This window comes from Theropithecus gelada, chromosome 4 (genome assembly GCF_003255815.1).
Source record: "Theropithecus gelada isolate Dixy chromosome 4, Tgel_1.0, whole genome shotgun sequence".
NCBI classification, from domain to species: Eukaryota; Metazoa; Chordata; class Mammalia; order Primates; family Cercopithecidae; genus Theropithecus; species Theropithecus gelada.
The window spans coordinates 141,549,410-141,567,763 of record NC_037671.1 but is presented as its reverse complement, the minus strand read 5'-3'; the positions used below and the strand labels follow the sequence as shown (position 1 = coordinate 141,567,763).

General features: G+C 36.2%; 1 protein-coding gene across 1 annotated transcript in view; it reads right to left on the bottom strand.

Moving 5' to 3' along the window:
* Window positions 1–1,848: 1,848 nt before the first annotated feature.
* RFX6 (regulatory factor X6) overlaps window positions 1,849–18,354 on the bottom strand; it is a 56,668-nt gene continuing 40,162 nt past the window's right edge. Inside the window, exons 8-19 of the mRNA XM_025383679.1 lie at window positions 18,217–18,294; window positions 17,989–18,102; window positions 16,231–16,280; window positions 15,034–15,193; window positions 13,679–13,823; window positions 11,954–12,063; window positions 10,890–11,007; window positions 9,323–9,445; window positions 8,459–8,665; window positions 6,596–7,108; window positions 5,158–5,370; window positions 1,849–2,682 (exon numbers count right to left, since the gene is read on the bottom strand). Of these exons, the coding sequence (XP_025239464.1) occupies window positions 2,507–2,682; window positions 5,158–5,370; window positions 6,596–7,108; window positions 8,459–8,665; window positions 9,323–9,445; window positions 10,890–11,007; window positions 11,954–12,063; window positions 13,679–13,823; window positions 15,034–15,193; window positions 16,231–16,280; window positions 17,989–18,102; window positions 18,217–18,294 (2,007 nt within the window). The 3' untranslated portion in view covers window positions 1,849–2,506. The remainder of the gene's footprint in view (window positions 2,683–5,157; window positions 5,371–6,595; window positions 7,109–8,458; window positions 8,666–9,322; window positions 9,446–10,889; window positions 11,008–11,953; window positions 12,064–13,678; window positions 13,824–15,033; window positions 15,194–16,230; window positions 16,281–17,988; window positions 18,103–18,216; window positions 18,295–18,354) is intronic.

Here is an 18,354-nt window from a genome sequence, read left to right as displayed (position 1 = left end):
AGATCCATGAAGGAAATCATTTTTAAATGATGAGTGTAACTGAAGGGCAGAGAGGTACTATGTTGTCTCATGCTCCTTCTAGGTAAAATTAAAGACGCTGTCACCTTTAATTCACGCAGAACTAGCACTGCCTCTCCAGAGGCATTTGAAAAACTGTGAGGTGTTTTTGGTTGTCACAATGACTGGGAAAGGGAGTTCTATTGAGATGTAGTGTTTGAGAGCCCGGGATATAAATCTTGTCCAATATGCAGAAGAGTGAGATAAAAGAACTGTCCTGCCTGAAAGCCAATAGTGCCTGCATGGAGAAACACTGTTATGCATTTAACAGAGATAAACTCAAGTCCCACTGCCTGACAAAAACAGCAAGTTAGTCATCTGTCTCTTGGCGTCAAGATTGAGCACTTTGTTATCAGCCAGGTGCAAATGAGACCCAGAGATGCTGTTCACTTGTCTGGTAAGCGTCTCCCTGCTCCGGGTCATTTTCTCTCATTTACAAAGAGGGTATCAATATATGGCAAATTATTTACACTGCAATGCTTTACAAATAGGGTAGGGAAATCCTTTGCAAACAGGGTTAGAGAAAATCCTTAAATACATTCTTTTGAAATGCTTCTTTCTGTCTCCCTGATCTCATTCCCTCTGCTTCCAAGTATTCTCTGTGTTTATCCACTGGACATCTAGATCAGAGAAACAAACTCCAAATAGCCCCCTTTTCAGGCTAATTTCTCCCCTATCCGATTCAGTCCCTCTCTCCAACTAGTGTTAGATACTCCCTAAACATCACTTTCCCCACGTTGCCTTTCTACTCAAAAATCCTCTGGGAGCTTCTATTTTCTATCGCATTACCCCTTCATTGTTACACAAAAATGTATAAGGTATGACAGTGTCTTTCCCATCTTTGTATCTTCCATGTTGTTATATAATGAGGTGTCTGACACATAGATGCTGAACATATATTTAATTAGTATATGTTAAAATTTTGGTTAATTTTCAAGACTTATGGCCAAAAGCTTTTTAAAGCTGTTTTGTTTACTACTTAATTCCAAGTCTTTATTACTTTTCTCCTCTGTATTTCTACAATATTTCTAGAACAAAGAATAGAACATTTAATTTGCTATTCTTCACGATTTGTTACTGTTGCAATCTTTTTCTGTTCAATTAATTAGATTATAAACTGCATACCGTTGAACATACAACTAAGCAAATGGTAGCCATACTCTGACAGGTCCACAGATAATTGTTTGTTGCTTGCTGAAAAAAAATCTACAGTTTGTTTTACCAAATTCCATCATGATGTATAATGAGTATCTGGTGCTTATAGATCCTTTTATGATGTACCTGGGGTTTATAGTATAACCTAATCCTTAAAACAAATAATATGAGGCTTGTTATAAGACTATAGGAGAAGCCTGTAAAGTTAATGGAAGTCTCCTACCACATGCCATGAACGTTACAATAGACCTTTCAGTGAAGACATATGGAAAAGAAAAAGAAACACAGCTAGAAAGATAGTGTTATCAAATTGTATTAATTTATATGTAATGATTCCTTCACTTCTGAATTAGGCTTTGCATCAAGCTAATCCCTGAACACTCATTTACTTTCAATGTATAAGAAAGTACTTGGTAAAAGATTGCTTCTAAATCTGCAAAGTTTCAAATAGTCTATAATTCACAATTTCTTCATATTTATAGGCAAGGATATGATATGCAAATGTTTTAAAATTATAGTGTTTAATCAAACAACTTTACTCCTTAATCTCATATCCAAAGGAGCTGAGATTAAAGAGTAAATCCCCAGTACTCTTCAGAAACAGTACCAGCCCCAAGAGCACCACACCTTTAAAAATATTTCCATACATTATTTCTTTTATTCCTTTTAATCTTTTTTAAATAAAGAGGGGAAAGCACTTATCATCTCCATTCAGTTACATAGAATCGGAATGCTGCTATGTGACAGAAATCATCGCACTAATGCACAGGAATTGAAAGTCAAGCAACTTTGGTATTGGCTGAATTGAATTAAGTCTTGACCTTGTAAACATTTCCATTGGAGGTAGAACATACACATTTGACTTTTTGTCAAATAAGGGATAGTAAACAATGATTCTGAGATCCCAATAAATTAAAGGTATTGTAAAGGCATTAAATATACTTTTAAAAGAAACCAAAGATAAAAGGGCACACAGATGTTTAATAAATTAGAAAGTGAAATGTAAATCTTCATAGCTGAAATGTTTGCATCTTCAAATCTTCACTGGTTTTATTTGATAATTTTTGAAACTATGATTAATAATGAGCTCACATTTTAAACTCTTAGTGTGCAGGGCAAACTCTACAAGTAACTCCATTCACTATGGAGTTGTCCATAGTACCAGTGACTTAAAAACAATGTCAGCCACTGCATATTCATTTTTCTTTACTCTTATGGAAGTCTGAGTGAATAATGATATTTGCACAGTAGAGATTGTTTTTTAAGTTTTAGCACCCCCTCCCACATTGGTGGTTTAAGTGCCTCCAGCTGCTGTTCCCATGAACACAGTGTTGATAGGTGGTAAACAGGACACCATTTCTCTACTGCTTGTTCCATGGGAGTCCAGGGTTTCTTGAGCTGGATACTGGTTGGAAGTTCCATACATACATTGGGATGAGGAAGAAGGAATTGGGGTTTGCAAACTGGAAGCTGTAAGGGAAAATATAATCAGCAATTGAAAATTGATCGACATTTTCTTTTCTCTGCAAATGCCACTCATTTTAATTCCCTGTATTTATTTTTGCACTTAGCACACATACCTATTCTAAATTTGAGTCTGTATGGTTTACCAGATCTATTATCTTTTCTTCCATTTTTTTCCCACTTGCTAGTCTGCCAGAAATTATTTCCTCTACATATTTCACAAAGAAAACTCAATTTCAACTTAAGTGCTATCACCAAACTACATCCCCCAATCTACCTTCTCTTTCCATCTGCACTTTTGTGGTTGTAGTTCAAACCACCATCTTTTCTCTCCTGTACCAACACAGCAGCCTCCTGACTGGTCCCATGATCTCCACCTTTGTCTCACCCACTCACCCTCCTGAGAGCAGCCAGAATGATATTGCTGAAGAGCAGATCAAACTTTCACTCATTTCAAATGCCATAGTGGCTTCCCATACCCGTGGAACATGATCCAAGCATCTTACCCTATGTAGATGCGCCCCTGCTTTTTGTTTTATTTTGCTCTACTCTCTCCTTCATTCAACATGCTTAAGACACACTGGCCTGCTCTCTGCCCGTTGATTGTTTTCAAATTTATTGTGATTTCAGCGGTTCTGTATTCACTGCTTCTTCTGCCTGGAACTCCTCCCTCAGATCTTCACATCTTTGCCTCCTTCTCATCACTCAGCTTTCAATTCAAATGTTTCTGCCTCAGGATTCCTTTCTCAGCTGTCCTACAGAAAGCAGCTCCTCCTTTACTATCTGTCATTTTACCCTATTTAATCAAGTTCAGAGTACTTGGCATTATCTTTTTAATGCATTTGCTCATATATTTATTGCCTTACTGTCCCTCTACTATAATGTAAACTTCTTACAGGCAAGAACTATGGCCTGATCACCACCATATCCTCACATCTAGAATGGAGTCTGGCTCCTAGTAGGTTCTCAATAAAATTCACTAACTGGCTCACTAACTCTGTATTTCCCTCATATATGGTTGCTGCTTTCTTATTGCTGACATGGCATGCTCTCTGTCTAAGAACCAGGCTTTATAATTAAGAAACAGTTGAACTCAATTCTGCTTGCACTACCTATCCACTTATTCTATCCCCTCATTTTACCCTGCATCACACTTTGCAATCTACTTGTAAGCCAGCTCTGATCAACTAAAGCTTAGACTCCACCCTACTCTTAAACCTATGTTTCGTCAAAGCTTCCACTATCTCTTCAAGTAAACAGAACTAATAGTAACAATAGCAACACAGTACATTTTAGTCTCATGGTGAGAAAACTTCCTGAAGTGGAATTTTCTGCTTCATTAGAGTAACCTAGAAGCAATGACCACTTGCAGATAGCAGGAGATGAGCTGCTAGATTCTGCTCAGGGAGCATGTGTGACAGTGACAGGAAGAGAAGGAGTACTTCCTATTGAATTATTGGAAAGGTACACTGAGTGAGGAGAGATGAAATTGATTCCATTTTCCCTTATGCTCTAGTTGTGTGTCAATGCCCTTTACTTATGCTAGTCTGAAATCAATTTCATTGGAGGATTTTAACCATCTCATATAAATATTAACACTCTGCCTTGATACTTAGTGAATATATATTTGCCCTGTGAAATCTTATTAGTAATTTTAGAAGCTAAATCTATAGTGACTAAATCTATGTTATTACTAATAACATACTAATTATACTAATTATTTATAGACTATACATATATATATATAGTTTTTATTCCTTTTTTCACTCACTCACTTATTGAGTTTCTACTATGTGGCAGACATTTTGTTAGGTGCTGGTGATGCAACTAGTACCAGTTGCAGAATTTCTTCATAGACGAGGATTAAGAAAGGTAACCTGGTTGGAAGAAGATTCCAGGAGGCTTCATGGCAAGCACACTGTTTTTCTTATTTTTACTTACATGATATGTCAGAGAGCAATAAAAATAGCAACATTTTCTCGAGGTGTTGAATCACATTTTAAATAAGAATGAGAGAATGCTAGTAGCACCCATCACAGGACACCAGTTCTTTTAAATCTTGGAGTGATTTTTGGAGATCATGAGACCTAAAGATACCTCTTGCCACTACAACTGGGTCCAACACTAATCAAGAGTGAGAAAAAGATATTATTACTGCCCTTTTAAAACTTACAGTTTTAGAGTGCATTTGACAGGTCATATTAATTTTTTGCCTCCTTAATAGATACCAGCTATTTTTTTGTAAAACATAACAGATCTAGCAGTAGGTTGCATAATAGAGATATACACAATAAGAAATGAAAACCTATTACTGTGTAGTCAGATACAAAAAATATAACTTTAGATCCAAAGTAATAATAATAAATCAACCGTGGGAACATGCTTGCTCAATTCACCTCAGCATATCTCCCTCAAGTAATGCTGCATACCTGAGGTCAACGACTTCTTAAAATGTTTCCAAGAACTACTAAAATAATTTACCTAGGACTGGAGTTCGACATGCAGCTGGAGATGATGTGTCTGTGTAAAACGAGCTGGTCTGTTTTCTACCACTGTCATCTAAAATGTTAAGTGGATCGTGGATGTCACTGTAGGGGGGCAGTGAGCGAACACTGCTGATGACAGAAACGTGCTGATTCACCATTGATCCGAGCCTATGAGACTCTGGGTAGTTTATGTTGCTTCCATAGTATCCTGTAACAGAAAATGTTGAGAATTTACTGTTAACTTACTACAAAGAACTTTCAGAAAGCAAAAAGGTGACAAAGTAATTAGGTGATGTGCTAAAGATATCAAACTGCAAGTATTACATGTGTATCTATCTATATATGCTACAGAACTGGATTTGCGCTTGTATATAGATAAGGTTTACTGTGCTGTTTTTTTGTTTTTAATACGTAAGAATTGTAGCATCATACATAATGTAATATAATAATTATAGCATAATACATAATACATAATAATTGTATTAACTTTTTACACCTCTGTCAGATTTCCCTTATCTAAATTAACAAGAGCTACCTACTAAGAAAGAAAAAAGCACTATCACCTGTCACAAAAATACTACTTTCATGTATAGATGCATATTTAGGGGAGACAAAGACTGGCCTACACTTTGGAGAAAGACACCAAAGATGTCTACACACAAAGGCTATTTTGGTGACTCAAGGTCACAGGTCTCTCCAGTTCCCTTAACTTCCAATTTTTATTGGCCCGTTTTGGTCCCAATCTTTAAAATCTGCTTTTAGTTATCTGGAAGAAATATTATCCACTAAAAATGTTTTCAAAAGACAGAACATTCTTCTTTGGGGCTATTAAGGTAGATCTCAAACATATGATATTACCTATCTTTTTTTTTTTTGTAACATGTGTGGTATTTAGGAGGACAACTTCAGGCCAGGGGTGGTGGCTCACACCTTTGGGAGGCACCTCAGCATTTTGGGAAGCCAAGGAGAGAGGACTGCTTAAAGTTGGTAGTTTGAGACCAGCCTGGGCAAACATAGCAAGACTTCATCTTCAGAAAAAATTTAAAATTTAGACAGGGATGGTGATGCATGCCTGTAATCCCTGCTACTTGGGAAGCTGAGATAGGAGGATTGCTTGAGCTCAGGGGTTTGAGGCTGCAGTGAATCATGATCCTGCCAATGCACTCCAGCCTGGGCTACAGCGCAAGACCCTGTCTCAAAAAAAAAAAAAAAAAAAAAAAAAAAAAAGAAGGAAGAAGGGCAACTTTAGGAAAGCCACAAAAATTAGGAAATATATGTGTATGTGACAGAAATCAGCTCCAAATGTCTAAGTTCCATGATCTTTGGAAGCCTTAAGTGAAAGGACATGCTGGTCAGCAGAGGTGGAACGCAATGTCTGATTCTGCCTCATTGCCATCTCAAAAACCAAGAAAAATTCTTTTACATATCAATACCATTTGGTGAATTAGGAGGCAGTGTTGCTCCTTGGCAGCTGGCAGCTCCTGTGTTGCTCAAGAAATTGAAGCTTCCTGTGTTTAAAAACTGCATATTGTGTGAATCCTGGGCTTGCAGGGATGGGCCATAGCTGGATGGTGGCCGGGAGTTATATGGAGACCCCGCACAGCTACCACTGAAGAAGTCTCTTGAAAGCTGCTGTTCGGTCCAAGCCATGCATCGACCATGCTCGGTGTGATGAGGATAGAGTCCTGATGTGGGGTGGGGCTGTGCCCTAAACACAGTCTGGTAGTTAGAGCTGGTGCTGTAAAAGTCATGGTTGGCTTGAGGGAGAGTAGGATAAATGGGCTCTGGGTATGTGGAGCAGTGTGATGGAGCTGACAGTATTGGGCCCACACTTGGGGGTCTCCCCGCCATTGGTCCTTGGTTAATGACACTTCCTCGGCTTGCCATGGCTGGAGAAATGGGTGGTGTCATCATATGACCAGCATTCTGTGAAAGCTCCATTTGACCTGCAAAAAATTACCAGAACATTCCTTTAGTGTCATATTAAAGTAGATGAGCTCACATCTTTAAAAAATATTCAAAAGATTTATTAATGTATTGTTTTCCAACTTGCTTCATTCCTGCCCTCCAAAAATAACTAAACTGAAAAGCACCAAAAATCCAGAATTTAAAAAATATAATCACAACACATGTATGTGTCACAACAGCGGAGACGGATTTGGTGACTATAGAGGAAAGTCTGGGATGGGCTTCGTGGTCTCTCCACAGGTAGCATGGGGAGGGCATGGGTGTCTGCTGCTCATATTTCCCCATAATTAAAAAATTAGCTGATTGTAAAACTGTTTGACTTTTAGGGTAAAAAGAAAAAGTCTCTAATGTCAAAATGGCCATGGCTTCAAAGCAGTCAATTCAAAATGTCATGCAAACACTTCTGATAAGTAATGTGATTTATGAATGCGACCAACTCTCTGGGCCTCCGATGTTCCACTGGTAGAACTGGACCCCTGAATTATAAGGCTTTTCTAGGTTTCAAATTCTGTATATGAAAAGAAGTAATGTATAAAAAAGATTTCAAAAAAGACGCAAGGCAATAAGCAGATTTAAAATACTGCCGAGTAGCTAGGTCAAGCCGCCAAATACTCATTTTGACAGAAAAAGAACCTTAGATCAAAAGGGAGAATTATTGTAACAATTAACCTAAAATAGCAGAATCCAGTTTTCTTTTTTTCTTTGAGACGGAGTTTCACTCTTGTCGCCCAGGCTGGAGTGCAGTGGCCTGATCTCAGCTCACTGCAAGCTCCGCCTCCCGGGTCCAAGAGAGATGACATGCGCCTGCCACCACGCCCGGCTAATTTTTTGTATGTTTAGTAGAGATGGGGTTTCGCCATGTTGGGCAGGCTGGTCTCGAACTCCTGACCTCAGGTGATCCGTTCTCCTCGTTCTCCCAAAATGCTGGGATTACAGGCATGAGCCACTGCACCGAGGCCGAATCTACTTTTTAGGGAAGGAGAAATAAAGTCTCCTCAAAATCCAAAAATAAGCAACCCATTTTTTTATCTTCAAAGCATCTTAAGAATTTTATGTATACCTCATCTAATTATTTCTTCCACTAAATTAATTATTCATACTTCTAAGATAATTTATGAAGTGTGTTAAAACATGAAACCTGTGTTAATAACAGTATTATTACCATTGCTGAAAATCACAAAAATATTATAAATCTTTATTAAAACTCAGTTAAGATCATCCTTTTTTATTGTTGGAATTCCTGGAGTAGAGGTTACGAGTTTTAAGAAAAACGAAGGAACAGGCTTCTCTGAGATGCGCTGGAACCTAAGCAGTTCTCTTTAGCGTACCTGTGAGCGGCATGTTGTCTGTATTCCCAGCAGGGAACGGGTGCAGAGCAGGGCCTAGGCCTCCAGATTGACTAGATGGCAGAGGGAGATAGGTTGTCTCCACATGGCTTTCATTCTTCACAGAGTCGCTGGAAACCATGCTCCCTTTATTACGGTTGGCCAGAAAGCATGAACTCGGAGAAGCAGTGAAAGCAGCTTTACTCGCATCTGTAAAGAGTTTTTAAAATGGGAAATTTGAGATTTTTTTCCTCATATTCCTAGTAGATACACCCAAGTAAAAGAAAATGAAAATGTTTCATTGTTGAGTATTGAATCTGGAAACTACTAAGCAATGTTTCCCATGGGAAGTAAGACTAGCAGACCTTTGCTCTTGGCAGTGATGCTAGGGTTTTTTTAGCTGCATATTTGTGGATGTGGATGTAGATGAAGAGCACTAAATAATCCACTTTGGAGTGAAGTCTTCAAAATGCAAGTTGTCCCATCCCAAATAGATGTGTTTCCTTCCTTCTCTAAACCTCTATAGAACCTATTTTTACACCACTTCCCTATGTAGTATACCATATGTGTCTTGAATTACAGTTATTTTTTGTATTATAGTCACTTCTCCAACTTCACCTTAATTCCCAGAAATTAAGATCACCAATTTTGTATACTTCAGAGTTTCCAGTAAAGTACTTTTGACTACTGTACATATCAATGAATGAAAGAAAAATAGTGCCCCAATAGTGTGACTATATGGTGAGAATTAGTTTGGAGAAAAACTCTGAGATTATGATAAACCCACTTAATATTTGCACTTACAAATTCTTGAACTTCAGATTTAAACAAAGAAATATGCAAAACAAAACAGTTATTTTAAGTTACCTGAATTCTTCATATACTTGTCCAATAAATTCTGTAACTCCTGCTCTTTGTCATTATTAAACTGGGTCTCCATGGCCAGGAGAATGTATTCATCAAGAAGCATTCGAATCAAATGAAAAGAACCTTGTTTATGGATGGAGAATGAAGAGAGGACAGTGTGAAATGTGAAAAGGGGAGAGAAAGAGAAGGAAAGGGAAAGAGAAGTCAGTTATCTTTGTGACCATCTCGCAACACTTTACAAGGAGCAACTGAAATAAACAAATACTTGTTGGACTTTAAATGACCTGCTAAGACCAACATGCTTAACTTGGATCTCTGATCTTTCTGTGTATTGCCTGCCCTGCTCTCTGTGTGTACTGTCCTGCCAGCTCTTTGGCCACTAATTACATCAAAGGAAAATACGGATGAAAGTGAGACATGCTTTATGCTTTAAGAGGGCACACATTGGAGTGTGATAAGCTTTAACTTGGGGAGAATGACTCTACTCTGCTCTATTTCTGTTTACTTTGTACTAAATAATTAGACAATGGTGAACACGGTCTGAAAAAAGGCAAGTAAAGAGTTATCTTTCTAGCCTGAAACAAAATATTCTTAGATTTGGCAAAAACTAAAAGAGTAAATTTCAAGTGAAATATGTTCTGGAAAACTAAAACTTCTTTTAACTATTCAATAGATTTTCCAACAAAAGTATTTTTCGTAGTAAGACCAGACTTCAATGCTGTATATTTTATAAAACTTTAAATATGGGAAGTCTATTTCAAATAATAGACAATGCATTTTGTTTATTCTTCAATACAAATTCACTGATTTTATTTAATTCTACAGAACATTAAATACAAACAATTTAGTTAATTGTAATCTCTTTCATAATGTGAAGATTTCCTGAAATGCAGCTACCAAATGCAGAGTTCCTACCCATGAGTTTAACATTATAAGTATAAAACAGGAGTCTCAGGAATTTTAAGGAAAAAGAAGGTATTCAATTTTATAAAAAGCTAACTTAACCCTCTGTGTCTCCCAAGGCGTATAGAACAGGAAAGATGGGTAAGAGACATGAGAGTGTGTCTTCTAAGCTGTTTATTGATTCCTGGAGTGCAGCTATATGGGTGCTCAGAAAAGATGCAGAAATTTGCCATATTGCAATGAATAATAATTTTGTAAAATAATGTCTTAATTATCATTTGTTTAACAAATAAAATTTATCCAAGCACTGATGGAATGTAATGATAATAGCTGCTATGCATTAAGCATTTCCTGAGTGCTAGGCAATTTGTTTTTATAAACATCATCTCACCAAAGTACCTACATAACCCTTTGAAGAGAATATTCTTCCCCTTCTTCAGTGAGCAGATTGGCCCACAGCCAGAGAGGATCATTGTTAGGATTTAATCCTGCTTATGGTCTGACTCCTAAACCCAGGTTCATAACTACCATTTTCTCATAGCTCCATATTTAGATACAGTTTAAGAAGTGACAATGTAACATGTTTAAAAATTGACAGGAGATGTGACTGGGGAACAAATGATATAATTCATGTAAGAACAGTTTTATAATGCACATATGTTACCAAAACTGGATGCATTGTTCAAGGTGAGATTATGCATTACTCGAGCACCAAAAAAACTCCACTTTAACAGAAAGTCTTGAGCTCTCTTCTTTAATGACCTTCCATTTTGTTTGCTGGTCTAAAAGTAAAGGAACAAAATGAAACTATAAAATCTGTCCTCTCAGTACTACATTAATCCTATGTTAGATCAAGAGGTAAATATACTGTCTAACAAATGGACAGATGGCATGGCATTTATTTCATCAAATAAAACTATCTGTCCTGGGAATTTCATGTTAGCTGGTCTTTGCTGATGTTCTAAGGGTAATAAGTCTGTATTCAATATGGCTCTGTTTCCTAACAGAATTAGACAGCAAAATGAAATAATTTTCAAAATATTTTTATTTTTAATTTTTCTTTGACAGAGCTTTAAAAAGAACAGAAAGTGAGGTGTGAAGGAAGGGCTATATATTTTTGTGAATGATTGGCTTCTTTGGTACTGAATGGTAAGCTATTTTCCTTCCAGAAGGAAAAAAGTCTCCAAACTATAACTACTTTCCTTGATATGGAATAGCTAACACCAACTAGTGATGGATATATTTGTTCTTATTGCTTGTTTCATGATGGATGACTAGGTTAACTGAAGAAAATTAAGAAACCACAGAGAAAACACAAAATACTGAGCTTTTGGAATTCAGAAATGCAAATGCTTGGAACCATGTTTTCCATCAGCATTTATGAAATCTTGCTTTTTAGAAACGGGCCAGATCATTCCAGTTTCTAGGTTTATCTTTCTCTACTGATGTTATCAGCTGTAATGTTATTGACTGATAGGGAAGGCAGAGCATCTTGTGGTCTTTGGGCGAGAAAGGAGAAATATAATGAAATCCATGCCCAGTGCTCTCAAATCTTGACATACTCCTAATCTCAATATTTGACCTGCCTTATTCGTAGAGCATCAAAAGCTTTTCAAAGCCTTCACACACACCGCCTTCCACCCCTCTCCCCCAGTCAAAAAATTATAGCCAGTTTAGCATTTACTCTTAACAAGAAACTTATTTTCTGAATCTGCCATTAAAAAGTACCTTAATAACTCTCTGCTCTACCACAGTATCCAACCATTCAATAAAAGCCTCCACGGTGGCATTCTTCTTAAGGAGATCCTTCAGTTCTTGGAACACAGTGATAGAGTCATCTACCCAGGAAAAAAAAAAAAAAAAAAAGACAGAAAAGAAAACAGAATATTGCACTCTACTTGGAATCCAAGAGAAAACCTAAAACTAGGAATCATCAATACCTTGATAGCATGAAAGGGAAAGACAGATAAATGGTGAAAAGAATTAATATCATATATTGAAAACAGTAACAAAAAAATCCTTAGTACTGTACTCTTCAATGGTGTGTGTGTGTGTGTGTGTGTGAGAGAGAGAGAGAGAGACAGAGAGAGAGGATCTTGCTTTGTTGCCCAGGCTGGAGTGCAATGACATGATCATGGCTTACTGCAGCCTCAGACTCCTGGGCTCAAGTGATCCTCCTGCCTCAGCCTCCCAAGCAGCTTGGACTCCAAGCATGCACCAACAAGCCTGGCTAAATTAAAAAAAAAAAAATGTAGAGAAAGGTCTTGCTATGTTGCCCAGGCTGGTCTTGAACTCTTGGGATCAAAGAATCTTCCCACCTCAGCCTCTAGAAGTGTGCCCAAAATTTTAATAAGTGTATATATCTTGGTATATATTGAAATATAGATTTCAATATTATATATATATGTATGCATATACTAGGGAAGATTAAGTTGGTTATGTAGTTAAATATTCATTTTGAGTCTAATGTTTTCATTAAATGGAACAGATTAGTTAAAAGCTAATGAATGAACCTAAGCTTGGTGATTTCCTGCTTTCCAAAATATCCTTTATCTTTAGTAAAAGTTAAGTTCTTCACTGCAGAATTGAGCCATTTACCCGAATAACGTTTTATCATGTAATATTTAAAAGGACAGTTTAAGACTACCCTTCTATTAAAGGGTTTAAGGTTTACTGAATCTCAAAAGGTAATACTATTTTACGTTAGGAAATAAAAATTGGAGTTGACATTAGGCCCCAGAGAGCAGTCCATAGTTTGTGCACCAGTGTATGGGAGGCTGCAGGCTTTGTCTTTTCAAAGACAGTGGGAGGAAAAAATAGTGGCTGTTATCCCTTGGAATTCAAGACTAGTTGTCTAGCCACACATATTGGCTTGGTAGTCTCTGTCAGATGGTCTAAACCTGAGTAGAGAGTCTGCTTTGAAAAGCAGTATTGTGCTGAGATACCATTTTGATATGTATCATACAACACAGGATGACAAGACTATAAAACACATGCAAATTTGTACACATGTAATGTAAAACTGAAAGAAAACTTACAAAACTCAAAACCATTTTGATTATTTTCAGATTATTTCCATTTCATTTATTTCTAGGTAATGAGATTATAGATGACTTTTATTTTCCTCAATATTTTCTGTATTTTCACAGTAATTATAACTATTTTTTATTAGAAGATAATTTTGTAAATTAAAAATATTTTTATAAACCAGGTTTTTTTTTTTTAAATCAGATGTGATTTTTCAGCCCAGAACACCTTTGACGATGTGGGGAAACCTGTTTGGTTGTCTCAGCTTGGGGGAGGCTGCTACTGTCATCTAATGGGTAGAGGTCAGGGATGCTGCTAAACATCCTACAACACACTGGACAGGCTCCTCCAACAGAGTTACCCAGCTCAAGATGTCAATTTCCTGAGCTTGGGAAACCTTGTTCTAAACAAAGAGAATGGACTTACGTTCAGTGTAGATACCAGATTCAGTGTCTGTGCTGCCTGAAATGGTAAGAAGGGCTTGAGAGCCAATGCTGTTCAAATCAACCCTTTCAATATCAGATACCATAGAATTAACGACATGCTGGTCAAAGAGAGCTGGTCTGGCAATCTGCATAGAGAAAGTAAAGAAGACACTACACTATTATCATTTCTAATGTATCTAGAAGAAATTTTTAGCTATCAGAAAAATAGTTCCTTGAGATAAAAGTATCATAAATAACTTTTTTCTTGTTTTAAAGATAAAAACAGCAGCTGAGACTCATGATCATCTCTGTTAAAAGTTTGAAAATTATTTTTAACTTAGAAAACATAAATGGATTTTCTTTGTCCATGATCATAAAATAAGAATTTTTAAATGTTACATTTCCTATCTGAAATTATCTCAAGCTTGTCTTTTAAAATTTAGAAGGCAAGAAATCTTCATAAAGCAAATAATCATTTTGGGGAAAGAGAAGTCGATTTTAACACTATATAATGTGTAATTCTTAATTTATGAATGACTTTTGTTCTCCCTACTTAAAAGAGCTACGATTAGTCGGCAGTTTAAAATGTGTTAAGTTTGTGGTTTCACAATATTAAGTATCACATAGGCTAATTTCTCACAACCTTATTTGTAGCAATTAGATTCACATGGCAAATAAATGTTAAATTGCATTCAAGTTTTTTAAATTTCAAATCACAGAGAGGTTGCAAAGGTAGTGCAGAGTATTTCCATATACTCTCCATCCAGCTTCTTATCATCTTCTGTAACTATTGTATATTACCCAAATCAGGAAATTAACAATGGTACAATACTATTAACTACAGACATAATTCGAATTTCACCAGCTTTCCCACTAATGTGCTTTTTTTTATCATAGCATTCATTTTTGGGTCTCATGTTGCATTTAGTTGTTGTCTACTTAGCTCCCTTCAATCTGTGAAAGTTCCTCAATCTGTCCTTATCAGAAGATTCTTTTTTTTTTTTTTTTTTTTTTTGAGACGCAGTCTCGCTCTGTCGCCCAGGCTGGAGTGCAGTGGCTGGATCTCAGCTCACTGCAAGCTCCGCCTCCCGGGTTTACGCCATTCTCCTGCCTCAGCCTCCCGAGTAGCTGGGACTACAGGCGCCCGCCGCCTCGCCCGGCTAGTTTTTTCTGTGTTTTTTAGTATAGACGTGGTTTCACCGTGTTAGCCAGGATGGTCTCGATCTCCTGACCTCGTGATCCGCCCGTCTCGGCCTCCCAAAGTGCTGGGATTACAGGCTTGAGCCACCGCGCCCGGCCAGAAGATTCATTTTTTATATGGTAATTCAAATGCTCTCAGCTTAGCAATCAACATACCTGAGCAAGATGTAAGAAAGATGTTTGTCGTTTCAGAGAAGATACAAATCTTCGCACAATAGGTATTTTCTTATCAGTTAGGGCTTCTGGCAAGTTTTCCAAGGATGAAACAACCCACTGTTCCCAATTTTTAGCAAAATTTCTTATATCTGCTAATAAGCTACAAAGAAGGCTATGTGTTAAATGCTTCATTGTTAAAAAATGCATTAAACAGTTATATTTTAATTGAGGTATATTATTATTCTATGATTTCATGAGCAGTACTTTTGAAGTCAGACAGCCTAGGTCTGCCATTTATCATCTTTTCTATGATATATTTTTTAAATGTTTGTGGATGCATAGTAGATGTATATATTTATGGGGTACATGAGATGTTTTGTTATCATCTTGGTCAAAACACTCAAGCTCTTCGAACTCCACTTCAAGTACCCAATTCAGAGTACAGAATAGATATTTAAAGACTACAATTGATTAAAAGACATTATTGGTCAGGCTAATACCAACTATCATATAGATGAAATAATCTAGAGGAAAAGGTAAATAAAAAGTAAAATTTGTTTTATCAAGCAACATCTATTTTTGGAGCACCAACTATGTCCAGTCCTATATGAATTTGTACCCCCAAAGTACTAAAATAAATTTTATCATTTCATTAGATTTTGTTTTCAGAGAAAAAGTTGGGGTTTTTTTCAGAATTCTATTGTTCTTATATTGAAAAGTTTTTTGAAAAATCTTCTGGTATTGTTTCAATAAACTATTTGAGATTTTATTCCTTTGTTAAAAGAAGGCAGTGATTTCATCATGCCACTTTCTGCTTTTGTAATTAAGACAAAAGTTAATAATAAAATATCATAATTTATCCTATAGTTTTTATTATTGTGGTTCTTTTCCATTAATTATCTTTTTTATCATACTCCAGCTAGTTTCCATTGAAAAATTTCTCGAAGGTCAACAGTGCTTAAATCTATTTTTCACTTTAGCCACTCTCAAATTAAAGGGATTGAAGGATTGTTTCACCCATTTTGTTAATTGAGGCCCAACTATAAGACACATCGCTTCCAGCAAATACAAAGGGACACAAGTAGAAAATAGTCTTCTTGATAAATGAATAAATTACTACCTAATGTTTTCTTCTAATATAATGTATAAAGTTAAATCCTATACTAGGAATGCTCATGTTTTATTAACTGAACATACCTTTCAGGCATTTCTTGCATTGTTGCAGGAATTAGTACATCTGTAAGAACCTTAATCATAGCAAAAGAGGTTAATACAAATCTTCACGTAGTATTTCTATAGAAAGACATATTATTGGCCAACTACTTTTTATTCCTAGCTTCCTAGAGAATAACATGTTAACTCCTTTCTGAAAGTTATAATTTTATCTCTAACATGAATGTATGTATGAGTTGTGTGTGAGCATGTATGACAATAAAAACAAGAGATAGCACTGTATACGTATATGCTCAGTATGTTAATTACCAATGGATTGGTCTGTGGTAATCATATACTGTTTTATGATGAAAAGCTGACCACTTTCTAGAGGTGGGAGGAAGATTTTTTAGAAACTCATCTTACATCGTTCTACTTACAGAGCTCACTGTGCCTGCCTGGGTCCATCATGAGGGGGAGAAACTGGGTTCATTTAAAGATATTTAAAGTCAGGATTTTTATACCAGACTAAAAAAAATAGATCACTTAAAGGGAAAAATATGTTTTAAAAGTATTTCCTGGACAAACTGAATGACAGTCCAAAAAGCTTTGCTCTGATGGAAATGCGTGTGGACGAGCCCCAGGTCTTTTCTTACACTCCCTCATGGAGCTGCCTCCTCTCCCCTTTCGGGAGCCTTTTCAAGTGTTAAGTATTACAAACAATTAATGCAAATTAAACTGTTTTTCTCTAAAGAATGGCATTCATATTCAATCCAGAAAAAAAAAAAAAAGACAATTCTTACTCTTCTTTGAAATTTTTTCAACTTGAACTTGAACTAAAGGCAGAAAGTATATTGTACTTTATTCCTCCTTTCTCCTATGATGAGTAAGTACTGGATAGAGGACAAAAATATGAGCTGTCTTATGCAAGCTGTCTCATTAGTTCTTGGTCTGCATAGGGGCTTCTGGACTTATCTATAAATAGCTTTTGTTTTACTTTTCTGCAAAGCTGAGAATCTGATAGTGGCAACTAACTTAGAAGGATTTTATTTCCTAAATGTTAACAGCGTCCAGCTTGGGTTTTCTTGCCAACTCAGATTATTTTTTAAAGGGAAAGCTTTTGTTTTTCCTTATGATAAGTTAGCAGGCAAATGTAGGCAAACTCACTTTAAAGTACCCACATTGCAATATAGTTTTCTCCGTCAGCTTAGAGCCTGTAGCCACCAGGGAAGAGACTGTCAGGAATTAGCCTCTTTCCATCTCCCATTAAATGTTTGGCTAGAAGGACAATCAGTTTGTCCTTATTTAGGATGTCTTCGAGATCCTTCTGTAGACACTTAGGAACTCTGATTTGGTTTGAGAAGAGAATTAGACATCAGTGCATTAAAGTTAGAGGTTTTTGAGATTTTCAAGTTATTAATCTCATGAGGGTGCCTAATTCTGCTTTCTGCCAAAACACTGGCATTGTGAAAAATAATCCATTGTGTTATTTTAATCTGAAAACACCTTAGAGAGTTAATAAAATTTAACTAATTTTTCACATATTAATAAGTGTGCCACATATAGATTCATTATTAGCTGTAAAAACAAATTGAGTTTGTTTTACTTAATGTAAACTTCAATTAAAACACATACACTATTAAACGTGCACTATTAAATTGCTTGCTTTCTCATCAGAAAAAAAATGATAGTGTATCTCCAGCCATAAATAATACATTTACTGAAAATATATTGCAAGAATTTAGATAGAATGCCATGTAAAGAAATAAATGGCTCATGTTTAAGACATATCAGAGTGCTTACCTTATAAAGAATTGAGTCACAAACACAGAAAATGTCAATGATAACAGGATTTTCAAGTAAGGGAAGAAGATGGTCAGGCATTCCTTGCCAAAAGTGTAATAAAAAATGCTGGATCTAGTTGCAGAGTAAAAAGTATGTTAAGACTTTTTTCTTTAACATGAACTCATTAAGAACAGAACATGAAAGTATATATAATAGGGTCAATAAAGCATTCTTTGTCATTCTTACCTCTTCAAAGTTTCCATTAATTGCATTGTCCAGGATACACTGGCAGTGAGTTTTGTACATCATTATGAGCGTATCAACCTATTTCAAGGAAGAAAAAGCTTAACCAAAGCACCCTTTTAACACTGCCTTTACTTGTTA